Genomic DNA, 15,090 nt, shown 5'->3' on the forward strand with positions numbered 1-15,090 from the left:
CACTTAGAGGCGGAATACTTTATTAATGGGGTGCCAATCTTTTAACAAGTAATTTATGTTGGAAGAATAGAAGTGGACAAAAAAAGCTGAGTTCTATAGTCATAGCGATAAATAACAGTTATTGATTTCTGATACTGTGCCAGGCTCTATGCTAAGTATTTTCATGTTACGCCATTTGCTCGTCAGTGAGGTCAGTATTCATGATTATTCCAGCCTCATAAATCAAGAAAGCAAAGCTCAGAAAAGTTAAGCAATATGTCCACAGTTACCCAGTTAATCAGAGTGGAGCCGGGATTCAAATCCAAGTCTGTCTGATTCTGATCTCATGTTCTTAGTCCCAACATTATGAATTATATTTCTTTACATTTGTAATTGACTTAGGTAACCTTGGCCTTGAATTACTTCTTTCCCCACTCCTAGGAATCCATCCTAAAAAATTAATTAGGTAGATAAGAGAAAAGCATGGGGCCCAGCAGAAAGAGCAGAAGCCCAGTATATACTGGCATTATACTGGGAAGCAAGCGTTATTATCCGTATTTCTACTACATGCTCCAATAGCATTGTGACAGAGGCATTCTACAAGCACCAAAGATTGGATGGGTATTTACCGAAAGTTATTTTTGTCCTAATATTGTGACATTTTCTCTAAGATAAACAAATTCTCAAAGGGAATTTGAGAGTTCATCCTTCACAATTCTCAAAGGAAAGCGAGATATATATATATATTTGGAGCATAGAAGACAAGCCACCAATGCAGATAAAGAACTGTTAACTTATGTGATGTAGATTCTGCTAGCCTTAGAATCTCTCTCTTCGGTCAATTAAATATGCTGCGAGATGACAGACGCAAGAGAGATTAAGGGGACTGGAATGATTGCCAAATATGAATAAATAAGACAGAGGTAGGAAGCATGCACAGATGGCAGTGGGCAATTAAGATCTGCTGTACATCCTTCAATCTGGGACAGACACAATGAAATTAATGTTTAAAGAAGGTCAATATGGAAATAATATGCAAAATATACTGACAAGAAGAGAGACTGGTCTCCAGGAGATGGATTATTTATTCGTTCATCACATAAATAAATATTTTTTGAGTGCTGGCATATATCAGGAGAAATAAGAGTGAACAAAAAAGATAAGGTTTCAGCTCTTCTGGAGCTTCCATTCCAGAAATGTGAAACAGATTGGAAGGAAGATTAGAAAAAGTCAGTGGAAAGGTAGCAGCATGTAATTAGACAAATTAATTAATTAATTAATTAATAAGAGAATTATCAAATAGTGATACGTTCTCTACAGACAATTAAGATAGGGCGAGGTGATGCTGACTGGGTGGTGCTTGAATATGAGCTAGAAGTGAAGACCTCTCCTTAGGTAACTTTTAAGCTAAGATCTGAATGACGAGGAGCCAGGGCTATGATTGTGAAGATGGGCCTTCCGAGAGAAGAGCTGCTCTAGCTGGTAAGGAACTAGGCTAGAACGGTAGGCAAGGCCAGCTCTGGCAAAGTCATGGAAACCACTTAAAAGAATCTGGACCGTTTCCTAAAAGCACTGAAAAGCCATTGAGGTAGAGGAGTAGCCGGCTCAGATGTTCGGTTTTGGAAAACCACTCTGGCGGAATGCTCTGGCAGAGAGCGAGAATGAAAGCGAAGGAAAGCGGTTTGGAAACTCCTGAAACAATTCAGGCAGGAGAGGATGGCGGCTTAAACGAAGGAGCAGAGAGAGAGAGAGAGATTTAAGAGACAACTGGGGAAAAGAACAGAACTTGGTGATGGACTGGATGCCGGGAGAAGCGGGTGGAGAGTCGGTTTATGTCTTGGGCAGCGGGGTGGATGGAAGGGGCACCATTTACTGACATATAAAACAGGGGGAAAGGAGCGAATTTGCTGGGCGGGGGAGGGAATTCTAGTTTTTAAAAAAGCGGTTTAATTTTGGACATGTTTACTTTGAAGTGCCTGCTTCCCACATCTGCTCCTTCCTCTCCAGGTCACTGTCACCGCTCAAGGGCAGCCCGTCATCTGGCTCAGACTCCCAGAAAGGGTCCTCTCTCGTCTCCCACCTCCGACCCACAACGACTCGTTGTTTTTCTAAAAACAGAGATCTCATAGGGTCATTTCCGACTTCATTTTAAAGCTCTGATAGTTCCTTCGAGGAAATATTAAAAGCATAACCTAGGAAGAAATTTCTGTAAATATCCTGAGCAAAATGACACAGTTATAGCAATCTGCTCTTTCCGATCATAGTTTCCACCTAGAACAGATAATCCTCAGGATTACTTTAACTGAATAAATATGTAGATAGTATCTTATGTTTCAATGATGAAAGCTACATTTTTCTTACTGGGAAATTTAGAAAACAAAGCACTACCCAATGTGCAGCTGCTAAAACAAATCTGCCACCATTTGTGTTTTGTTGCTGTGCATATCTATCTCTATTTACTAGTCATTATTCCGTATATACGATTGTTTGCTTTAACAAAAATCAGCCTGAAAGTTTTTTCATCATTATTGACTCTGACTGAAGATAATATTTAGTGAATGAAAATTTAAACAGGAGAAGGAACCTGTGGAATGAGAGATCCTAAAAGCTACAAACTGTCTCGTGAGAATGGCACTTATCGTTACTGTTCTGTCCCACTGTGTTCCTCGTGACGACGGTCTGGAAAGAAGGTCTGTCACAGAGGGAGGCGTCAGATGGCGCTTTACTACAGGGGTTTGTTAAACCCCCCAGACAGGAATCATAGCGAGGACAGGAAGTGAGCCCGCTTCCAGTGTCTGTGACAGAGAAGGCCAGCGACCATGACTTTGAGAACTTTGAAGGCTTCTGGGGCTCTTACAACTTCCTCAGGCTCATTATTTTCGTTTCCCTGTTTCCTCAGGGAGATTAGCAGTGAGAGTCTTTAGAGGAAAAGGGCTTCTGGGCTTGTCTCCTGGACAAGAAGAAAATACAGAACTTGGAAAACTCTACCTACATCCTGTCGTCGGGGAGAAGGAGCAAGGAGCAGAGGAGGAGGAAAGGGCTAAAGAGGAATGGAGGTCAGGCAAAGAGAAAACGGGTCTAGGAGAGGGATCCGGGCCACGAGTAACTGTCATGGGACTTAAAGGCCGAAGGATCGCTGACCAGAGCAGACACACTTGCAAGGCGCTACATCGCTGTCGCCATCGCAAACCGAGCTGCTCGGCAGCCAGCGGTCTCCGCAAGCCCAGCGCTTCCAAGTCTCTGCTCGCGCTGTCCGTCCTGACTAGGACAGTCCACCCCTCCCCGCCTTCCTGTCCTCTTCCACTCGCCCCTCAGTGTTCTAGGAAGTGTCCCTCTTCTCTGACGCTTTGCCTGACCCTCCCCGCGCCTCGCCGCCTTCAAACCTGAGAGCCACGGCGGGGCGCCCCCCACGTCCCCACACCCGTGCGTGTCACAGCCCGTGCGCCCCGCGCCGATGGGGCAGGTGCCTCGAAGCCAGGGCTGTCCCCCATCTGTGTTCCTGCCACCGGCGACTCACATACCCTGCAGATGATGACTACTAAAACTGGAGGAAAGGAGGAAAGAAACAGAAAGTCATGCAATTTGCTTTTGCTAAAGGAGGCACAAATCTCATCCAGGAACCTTCTTTGTCCCTTCTTACTGAAGAGGAAGCGACATTAGTGGAGCCCTCTGCGGTCAGCACGCTTTCCCAGAGTAGCCGCCTGACTCCTTACGCCCGCCGCGAGCCGAGCCCGCCCCGCACCTGGCTGGGAGATCTAGGCAGCCGGGCACCGCACTGGGCCCCGCACCTGGCTGGGACATCTAAGCAGCTGGGCACTGCGCCCGCCCCGCACCTGGCTGGGAGATCTAGGCAGCTGGGCACCGCGCCCACGCTGTCTGAAGGCAAGTCCATTCCCACTCGACAGATGGGGCTGTTTTCTGTTCCGCCACATTGCGAAACCACGGCAGGAGGCAGCCTTGCTAGACTGACTTGTGTGACATTGATGTGCTGATCTCCCGGAGTCCAAGGTCAGTCACTCCGGGGTTAGAACACAGCCCGAGGCGGGTCGGGAAGCCCGCACGGGGTCTGCGGCCCAGTTCGGGAGAGGACAGTGAGAAAGTCCAGCCCGATCTTTCCTTCTGTCTTCGTATTTTAAGAGAGTCCCCCTGAGTGTGCCACGGCCAGTGTTCAGCTTCCTGTGCTCTCTGAGACGTCTTAGCTTTGGGCCTTCCTTCCAGTTCCCCTGAATGCGTTAATAACTTTCACAGAGTTAGGTCAGTTTGTATAACATTTAGAGATGTTTCTGCATTTTTCCTTTTTAGAAAAGCTACTGTGTGAACGTCGTTAACAAATACCAACTGCAGTCAAAAATAAAGAAACATTACAGTAAAATCATGAGAAATAAATTACAGCTGCTCTTCTTTAACCTTAAAATTTCCATCAAAGGTTGAGCGTTCCAACTCTTTACTAAAACTAGCCTGAAAATACTTACTCTGCTACTATAGGGAGACTCGGACTGTGATCTCTGCTTAATCTCTCTCACCGGGCGTTTCTACCACAATCAAAGCCTAGCTTTGTTCATTTAAATGGAGGGTCTAGACAAACTGGTCGCTAATCATTATTTGATTCTAATATTCTTTAACCCTATAACACAATAAGAGATTGCTGCTATATGATCACTGGTAATTTCTTATTTTCCAAATTCCATCTGTGAACATGTATTACTTATGTAATCAGAAAAAAATGTCAAAACTGAATAGCAAAGAATCTTAAACATTTGCACAAATAAGTTCCCTGTAAGAGAGCCGACAAATAGTAGCCAGAAGTCAGATGAGAAGACGTACGTTGCAACTGCACTGCTAATCTGCATGGCTCTAAAACACACTCACGAAGCTTCCTGTCGCAGTCATAACCTCCTTTTCAAACAGGAATAATGAAATCCACATCCCTACAATTTCCCTTTGAAATACTATGTTGCTATAAATGGCAAAGATATACTTTGGAGTAGTTTGGTCCTTAGGTATGACCAAAGCAGCCATGACAAATATTGTGGGGGAAAGAAATCGAAGCGTCTACAAAATACAATGTGTCTTCAAAACAAATGCCAGAAAAATATTCACTAAGAAACGATGGATGGAGAAACTAACGGGTAGAGAGAATGTGGGAGAATGGCAAAGAATTTCCAGACCGCGACTTGGGAAAATTCACTAAGCAAGGAATTTGAGATGGGACACAAAATAATATAATGTAAATAAAGATGAGTGTCATTACACTGGATGAAACCAAGTGTTTCATAGCCTTGAGACTCCCAGGCTGCTGGAGCTACCAGAAGCACAGTACATTTAGTTATCAAATTCCCTGCTGCCACTACCAGCTGGGGACACAGGCGAGAAAATTTCTGAACAAACTGTTCAGTCCCTCAATGGATATCAGACAATTATGCTGGCATGGCAACATGGTATATTTCTGACGTTGCATCATAGCAATCTGGCAGGTCTCAGCTGAAATGATTAATTAGCAAAATTCACACATTCTTTAATTTTGGCAATAAATTATTCACAGTATTTCAATAAAAAAATCAACAAACATTTACTAAGCCTCTACCAGAAGAAAACTAAGTTCCTGATCATAATAAGCCTATAAGTAATAGATGAAACGAAATATAAAGTATATAGTTATATAGTGACAGTGTACACAGAGTCCTGCTTAGTTGACACTAAATATACGCTTACTGATTTTCATAGCATATAAAAGGTTTCAAAATCTAAGGCTATGAAAATCAGAAAATAAAGCAGTTATTTCTAGCATGAAAAAATTAATATTATTTAATTTCATTGTGTAAATCAATCAAGAACTTAAATTGGCTTAACAAAATTTACTCTAGAAAATATTTCCTCACTGGAAGCTTATCAATATTGGTATAATTCTCAATAAAATGTTTATATTTGTGAAAATGGGTCAATACCTCTCTGGATAAAGAGAAAGAGAGAGTATATCTTTTCTCTTTCAAAGGGACTTGAGAGGCACATTAGTTAAATGCAACAATCAAGCTTTTTTGGATGTTAATTGAACAAATCACTGTAAAATGATATTTTGGAGGTAATTAAGAAAAACCGAAAATAGACGGAGTATCGGAGTATATTAAGGGATTATTATTAATTTTTAAGGTCTAATGGAATTGTGGTTACATTAGAGATAAATACTGAGATATTTATAACAAAAACACATTGTGCATAACACGTATTAAAAGATGACATATTTAAGAAGTGTTAGGGGAAGAGATAAAACAAGATGGACAAAACGCTGATTATTATTGAAGCTAAGTGATGGTCACAAAGGAGTTCATTATGTAATCTACTTTTTGTAGAATATATTTAAAATTTTTCTGTTGTAAAAAGTTGCATAACAGAAAAATTTCAAATGCCCTGTACTCTGTATGTAAAGCACAGTTCCTGGCTATTAGCACTCAACATAAGTTACTATTACATATTACTACTATCATTGTTGTTGTTATTATTACTAATATAAGAATTAGCGTGGGATGGGAGGTCTGAGTCCTAAATTTGTAATTAAATAGCTATGCGATCTTGAGCAAACATTTTAACCTTCCTGAGCCTCAGTCTGCTTATTTGTAAAACGTGGAAAATAAAAATATTTACCTGAAAGGGCTGATGTAGAACTAAATGAGATGATAAAAAAAGTACATTAGAAATTGTAAAACATAAAGATATTATCATTTTTAATCCTTGCCCCAAAGAAACTTGTCATTCAATTACAGATAGAAAAATTCAATTACAGAAATAAAAAACCTATAAACTTTAAAAGAAACCTGAATCGAAACAGTGATAAAATATTGTAAACGTTCAGAGGAAAACAAGATTATTTCTATTTGGCAGAGACTAAGAAAGCCTTCAGAGACGAAAACAAACCTGAGTTCTTGCTAAAATATCTTTTCCTTCAACTATCTGATAAAATGCAGCTGCCTCTAAAACTGAAGTATTCCTACACAAAAACAGAAGTTGATTCTTGGGGAGTTTTTAAACAAATAAAAAATGCCTCTATAGGCTGATCCTATAACCCAAAATAGTCACAATAAATATTTTATATATCAAATGGAATATAGCTCTAAAATCAAAAGGAAATATGATAAAGAAGGAAGCTTACTCTTGAGTTGAGTTAGGACAGAAAAAGCTCCACTGACTTGAGAATAAATAAATAGGCATTTTTCTTTTTTCTCCTCTTAGTAAAGGGGAAGTAAATAGAAAGGCATGCTATAATTAAAAAAAAAAAAAAAAAGCCAGTATGACACTCCTAACTGCATGAAAGTTATATGTAGTGTTATTTATAATTACAGTAAGTAGGAAATACTGCAGGGAGCAGCATACAGAAGTGGCTCTACGCTATGAAGCCTTATAGACTAAGGGACCATCAGATGCGTAATTTCCAGGCACTCTATCCCTTAGGCTGACAGGCAGTAAATTCTGCCTCACTTACTGGAAAGTAGATGTACTGTGCCCTAAATCCCACATAGAAAATTGAAAGGATAAAAAAAAAAAAAAAATCAATTTTGCTTCACTAAAATAAGATGCGGGCTACTTTATTTTGCCACGGTAAGTGATGTTTATGGAGCTGTTTTTAGTTTCCCAATAGAATAGTTAAGAAATTTTGTCTAATCTTGATAGCAAAGAGTATTCTATGGAGAGAAAAGGTGGGGTTAGGCTTATAAAGATGACAAACCTTGGAATATCTCAAAATCAGCACATAGTCTTAGTTTTTTTAACTTCCTCATTGTAAAAATTGTCACTGATAACAGAGCAATCTTTCAAAACATCTCTACATTTACAACTTCGACTGTTGAAAAGATTCGTTCGTGGACTTCAGCCAGTTTCTCCTTTGCAAACAGAAGGCCAAGTAGACAGTTTGTCTTAAGGGCACTCATTACACTTTATTGTATAATTATACTAACCCCCTGCTGGCTTCTTTGTCAATATTTAATGACAAAGCTTCACGTCTAATTGACTTTTTTGAGTAGTCGCCCGGTAATGTTTTAGATAGACAAAAAGAAAGAAAGGAGCCAGATCAACTTCTACGAATGGTTTACTTATTTTCAAAATAAGTCACGTGAATAAAACCGGCATCTTCCCAGATGGCTGTCACTTTGCATTTGAGTGAAGACGCCAGTGACAGGGGCCCTGAGAGCAGTCAGCAAGTCCACCCACCAGCTGCACCTTCTCTTGCCTGTCTTTTCCTTTTCTCTTGTTTTGTTTCGCAAGATGGAAATAAGGGTGAAGGTGAGAAAGTGCATACAACAGAGAGAGGTGCCGAAATACCATTGATAAAAAAAAAAGCAGAATGTTTTTGCAAAGCTGCTGATGAAGGACCTGAGTTGCCATGACTGCAAAGTGCACGCTCCCGAGAAAGAAACCTTCTGGATGATGAGGACTCGGAATTCCATCTGGTCCTCAGCAAAGCCCATCTCTGGGGCTCTTTGCTAGGCAACAACTACTGCAGGTGCCTTCATCCTCGCCTGGACCTACCAAGTGGAAGCAGTCAAGAGTCTAACCGTAATGAACTTGGAAGGCCTGTTCATTAAGGCTTTTTTTTTTTTTTTTAATTATAGCATGCCTTTCTATTTACTTCCCCTTTACTAAGAGGAGAAAAAAAGAAAAATGCCTATTTATTTATTCTCAAGTCAGGGTGCTTTTTCTGTAATAACTCAACTCAAGAGTAAGCTTCCTTCTTTATCATATTTCCTTTTGATTTTAGAGCTATATTCCATTTGATATATGTAAGTGAAATAAGCTGGCCAGAGGCAGACGAATACTGCATGGTTTCACTTACATGTGGAATAAAAAATTTAAAAAAATTTTTAAAAGGTCAAATTCTTAGAAACAGAGAGTGGAATAGTGGCTGCTAGGGGGTAGCGGGTAGGGAAAATATGGAGAGGTTGGTAAGAAGGTACAAACTTTCACCCATAAGACGAGTGAGGTCTGGGGATCCAACGTGTAACATGGTGACCATAGTTGGCAACACTGTGTGGCATAATTGAAATTTAAATGCGCTCACCAAAAACGAACAAACAAACAAAGGTAAATATATGACATAAGAGATGTGTTAATTAACCAGATGGGAAGAATTCTGTCACGATGTATAATAATGTAAAATTATTAATGTACACATATATCAAATTTCACACTGTACACTTTAAATATATTATAATTTTGTCAACAAAGCTGGGAATAAAAGAGTCTAGAATCTAGCCCAGATCTTAACATTGATGTTAGCTTCTGAAAAAAAACTTTGAAAGGAACTAAAATTGGCTAAAGTACTCGAGAAGCTCTATTTAGGTTTTAAGCAGCCACTTTGGTCCCACTTCCACTCCCTGACCTGGTAAATGGAAGCCACTGCAAAGTCAGACCTCATTTAGCTAAACGCTCATGAGCACTTAATTATTACTGGAAATGGAATCAGCACTTCGTAGTTCTGTCCTAATGCCGTGAGGTCTGGATCCTATCAGTATATAACCACTTCCGGTTGAATGGGCCACTTACCTATTTACTGTTTTAAGTGGGTACTCTCTAGATTCTGATTTACTTGTTTCCTCCTTCACCAAACTGCTACAAATTTACAAAATAAGAAATTCAGTCAATTTGTCTCGGAATCTCTTGAAAATAATCCAACTAAGCCGAAATTTTAAATTCATATTGCTTCTAAAACCATTCGGGGTCCTCATTAGAAATTTATTCTAAGTAGTCCTCTAAAATCCAGGAATTCGTTCAGCAATCGTTTGTTGAATGTCTACTATATACAAGGCATCGAGAAGGATGGAAAAATAATGACCTTCTCAAAGGGCTCTCCTTCTTCAGTAGACAGATGGCAGGAAGCCACAAAAATCTAACAGAAGTCAAAAGAGATCTATAACAGCAGTAACAGTTCAGAGAACGGGGAAGATTTTACTAAAGAGGCACGTTATATGTAGAGTATCACAGCCAGAGGGACCGTAGAAAATACCCATTCCAATCATTTTATAGATAACAAGAACAACAAAACGAAACAGAAAAGATAAGAAAAAACACTCTTTTAAGGAGGAATAGCAGTTTACCCGATATCACACAGAGAACTGAAAAGATCTAGACAAGGTCAGCTCCGAGGCCCAGCTTTCTGCTTCTCCGCGAGGCCACACTGCCACTCTGGGGGTGAAAGGGTTTCAAGAGGCAAAGATGGGGGGAAGAAGAAAGCGTGCTGGCAACGATCAGAGGCTGGAAGAAAACGCTCATAAGAAGGTCGTTTGGAAAACAGTGTTTGATTTACGTAAGGACAAGAGTTGGAGGGAGGAATGAGACACTGGGCTGCAGGTAGAGTGGGATTAGAAAACGGAGGACAACAGAGGCCAGCCTAAGAGAGCTGGACTTCTCCACTACATGACTTAATAGGTGCAGGTCGCAGAATGTACTTAGAAAATCTAAAAGTTCCTTCGACATTGGTATTATTCTATGACACTGCGGTCTTAGAGTTTGTAAGAAAGAACAACCTTCTGACATGAAAAAGGCCAGCTAAACGTAACAAATTTATACTGAATACGATCTCCCTTTGCCAACGTGTCTGCTTCTCCAAAGCAGAGGGCAACAGAACAGGGGTGAGGGAAGGCGAGACACTGATGATCCACTGTGATGGGTGGGGTTTGCGACAGCACTGCCTGCCTGACGTCTGTGATGTTCCCTGTCTCTTGCCTTGCCATTCCTGAGGCTCTTCAACTTGCAGGTTCCACCTATGGTTCCTGGCCAACCCGAAAGCCAGCGTGGTCTCCCAGATGGTGGGGCCAGCCATACTCCCAGGGGCACGAGCTGCTCCCCACCCCACCCCCCGCCAAACTCTTTGCCTGAGCGCCCTGTTCTCTTCTTTGGGACTGGAGAAATGGAAAAAGACTAGAGGTAGCAAACCCGATTCCACACCGACACGTGCATAGCACTCTATGGCCATTTCAAAGCACTTTCACAGCCTTTTTGTCACTTGCTATCAAGCAGAAGCAAACCTGCATGGCTCCCCTCGATCCCCCAGGATTAGAATATTCTCCCCGTCTCTCTGGTGACTGGCTAGGCTCTGACGTTAGCCTCTCAACCCAGACAACTCCTGGAAACCCTGAGTCTATCATCTGCTCAATCGCAAACCCTGCGTTTACCAAGAAACCCCCACTGCATCCCACCCCCTATCTTTAAGTCCAATCTGAAGAACCAAAGGGGCTGTTCATTGTGAGTCTGATGACTCAGTTAAGGAAAACGATCAGAACCCTGGAAATACAAAATATTCACCCACTCCCTCCGTGAACACATGGCAAATATCTACTGTGCGGCAGGCACCGTGCTAGGAACCCGCGGGTGAGCTAGGAGCCGCGGCCCCTGCCCCTGAGCAGCATGCAGGCCTGTTGGGAAGACATCACACTACATGTAAAATCAGTAATGCGACCTGTGTGATGGCAGGGAGATGGAAGGGCGCAGAAGCAGGGGAATCCTAAGGCAGCTGGCACGTGGGCGGCTACTGGAGTTCGGGAAGCGGGTAAGGGAAGGGGACTGGGCGTGCTCCACGCGGAGACCAGCCAGCATTGGGACCGGGGCGGAGATGGAGGTGCAGCAAGCTCTGAATGGCTGGAGCCGGCGGAGTGCCAGGACGGACGGAGGGAGCCCAGGCTCAGGGCTGAAAAGGCGGGCAGAGGCCAGACCGTGCAGAACACTGAACACCACACCGAAGACCATGCCTCAGGATGGTGGGGGCCCCATTTCAGCAAAAAGGAAAGACTTCCTGAGATTTTACTTTTACAGGTGTCAACCCGGGTGCGGAGCGGAGAGTGGATCGCAGCGGGAGTAAGGCTGGGGCAGAGCTACGTTAGCAAACCGCTGCCATCATGCAGGTGCCAGGCGATGGCGAGCTGGGCTCGGGGGATGAACTTGGGAAGGCAGAGTGGGCGGGACTTAACGGGTGGCTGAGCGGCAAGTGATTAAGTCTTGGAGAAATTCTAAAGTTTAGAAGGTAGAAGATCCTCGTTGTTTATTAATTAAACTAGTCATTTAGGTGTGTGTGTGGCGAGGGGGTGGGGAAGAATAATTTCTGAAACCTTATTCCAACAAACAGAAGAAACTTACTGCTTTTAAACTGTTACTATGGATCATTCGCCAGCACCCAAGTGGCGGCCATCACTCACCTGGTTGCCAACCAGTAGCAGATGCTCTCCCAGGAGGAAGTCTTTGAGCATGTCTTCCATCGTCACCATGTGCTGGAGGAAAAGAGCTACAGCTTAACCGCGTTCAGCTCAGTCAAGGTGAAATGGGACAGTAACTATGACGCTATTTTCGTGGAACGGAAAACACCGATTATAACAGACACTACTTAAACAATATGAATTTTTAGAAAAACAGAAATTGACGCTGTGGTTATAAGTAACATACCCAGTGAGGTCACTGGCTGAAAACCTGAAATAGTACACCTGAGCAAAACTAAGCTACTGCCCCATATTTTAAGCATTTTTCAGCGACTGCATGATATTGAGTTGGCTTATAATTTAACATAATATTTAAATTAACACTTGCTAATGTAAACACACAAAGGCTTTTTAAAATAATCGGGGATTTCCATGAAACAGTTTACACTGACGTATTCTTAACCATTACCTTTGAAGGATGTATAGCTTTAGAATTAAAAATATATTATTTACTTTCCACATTTTTTTATTCGAATTATGACGCAGTATAATAAAAGAACTAGACTAAAGTTGTTCACAATAGCCACAAAGGAAATTACATTGCTCTTTTGTATCTTAAAAAATAGGACAACTTTAAGTAGGGCACAAAGGCTCAGTCGCGGGGGTGGGAGTTATGGCGAGAACTATATGCAGTATGATTAAAAGCCCTATGCCTTCCTCTTGGTTTTCTGTATCGAAACAATACTGGCCTCATAAACCACCAAAGTTGCTTAAGGTCCCCGTTTGTAGAAAAGGCAGCGTAAGCTTGGTCGTTGGGGCCGTGGAATGGATGAGAAGAATCTGGTTGCTGCAGAGTCTTAAAGTCTGACCACGTCTCTCTTTTTTGCTTGAATTGGCTCCTCATTTTGTATCTAATACATGCTGCAGATATTTTTATAGTTTGTCACTTGCTTTTTTTTACTCAACTTGGTTTATGGACTTTTTTGATATCTAGAATATTTTCCTTTTACTTGTCAAATTAAGCAATATTTTCTTTCAGAGTTTCTTCCTTAGAGAGAAAAACTGAGAAACTTTTTTGCCCCCTCTTCAAGAACAGATGAGTATTCCGTAATGTTTATCTTGGAGGTTTTTATTTTTAAAAATACTTTTACATACACCATGGAGCTGGAATTTTAACAAGGCGTCGAGTAGGGAGAGATATCAATGTAGTGTTCCTTTTGGGACAGTTTTAAGAATAAAGAGACATTGATATGATCCTGGGACAACAAATATAAACAGGGACTACCTTAAACAAGCCGAAATGGACGGTTACCACAGTTAAAATGGAGAACTAGACCACACTTTTATCTGGGTCCCTGTGATAACGTGGTCTGCAGACCTCTTCCTTCTAACTAAGATGAAGGTCAGTGCCGATTTCAGACAACAATAATCTTTCCAGAAATAAATGGACAAATCTGCATAGAGAATAGATTAAAAAGTTGGACCGAGCACCTGTACGGTCAGCTGGAAAAGCAACATAAGTACCGAAAAAAAACCCGAACGGAATCTAGAGTCTTCTTTACTTTTCCTCATGTCGTCCTACCTCCTGCCTTCATCACATCTAACTAGACTATTCAAATCAAGAAATATTAGCTAAGATTAAGGTCACCGCCTACATAGTTCTTCTCATAACCTCTTGGCTGACTTAGTGCCGCAGACAATTTCTTAAGTCTCCTCGCCCCGCTGTCCGTGCCTCTCTGTGGAGTCCCTCCTCCTCTTAACAATCTCCCCATAGTCTGCTGGGCTGGATCTTCTTCCTGTAGTGATTCCTTAATTTTCCCATCTTCCTTCATTTGTTCTCTTTTTAGCTCTTTACAAGATTTCCTGGGGGCGGGGAGCGGTGTTGCTGTAGAGGCCAGAGCAGGTTGTGTCTTCCTGCGCCCACCTGAGGAGCGAGGGAGGGCTATATGCCGAGCTGGGGACCCGCATGTCAGTCCTCGAGGAGCTACTTCTGACTCCTCTCCCATCCGTCTCACTGACCCCCCACAGCGAGGCTTTTCTCCCCAGCTCCACCCTGACTTCTGCATAACTACCGAGCTACTGGTCATTTCCCAGTCTCCTCAGATTCCGCATGTCCCAGACCTGGCTCATGACTTCCTTCTCGGCTTCATTCTTGATCCTGTATCTATCATCCTGATTAGCAGCAACATTTTCTACTATCTGCCCGAACCCCTGTCATCATCATCTAACTCACTTCACTCCTCCCTTTTTCAAAAGCCAATTAGACACCCAGTCTAAGCCACTAAGCCACCAAAAAGTCAACTGTACCTACGCTTTCCTTTTGTCCACACAGTTTTCATTCGGGTTCAATGATCTCTGAACCGGACTTTTATAAGCTACTTCAGCTTCTCTAACTTCAGTCTCTCCTTGAGCTAACATGTTCTCAAGAGTTCAGGCATACCTTGTTTTTGCTTTATCGCATTTTTTGTTTGTTTTTTACAGATTGAAGGGGAGACCTCCACCACTAAAAAAGCCTACGACTTGCTGTATCGATGTACTCACTTAATTGTGAAGACTGGGATCCAAACCCGGAAAATCTCCAAGGTGTGCCTGTACTGACTGTCAGTTTGTTGTTAGAAATTATATCACTGCTTTCTTCAAAGTTCCTTAAATGACTCCTCACACCTTAGGAACAACGGTCACTCCTCACCATATCAATTTAGTCTCCGCCTCGCCTCCTAACACTCTCCTCCTATATCGTGTTCCAGTCATGTGCACAATTTAGAGTCATTTTCTCCTTACTCTTCTTTTTACTTTTCCACCAGACTGGCTTCCAGAGGAAGAATCTTTGTCTTTCCACTGACTCTCTACCTATCTCCTAAGTAGCCTGTGACATGTCCTTGTTGCTCTGTCCGCAGCATCACTGCCTTTGTTCATATCCCTCAGAATTTTCACCTGG

General features: G+C 42.1%; 1 protein-coding gene across 6 annotated transcripts in view; it reads right to left on the bottom strand.

Moving 5' to 3' along the window:
* The window catches only part of VWA8 (von Willebrand factor A domain containing 8), a 265,675-nt gene that overhangs the window by 146,677 nt on the left and 103,908 nt on the right, over positions 1-15,090 (bottom strand). For all 6 annotated transcript variants that reach the window (XM_039877207.1, XM_039877209.1, XM_039877206.1 and 3 more), the window contains exon 20: positions 12,156-12,227. In XM_039877207.1, the coding sequence (XP_039733141.1) occupies positions 12,156-12,227 (72 nt within the window). The remainder of the gene's footprint in view (positions 1-12,155; positions 12,228-15,090) is intronic.

Source organism: Pteropus medius, unplaced genomic scaffold (assembly GCF_902729225.1).
Source record: "Pteropus medius unplaced genomic scaffold, Ma_sr-lr_union100, whole genome shotgun sequence".
Lineage (NCBI taxonomy): Eukaryota > Metazoa > Chordata > Mammalia > Chiroptera > Pteropodidae > Pteropus > Pteropus medius.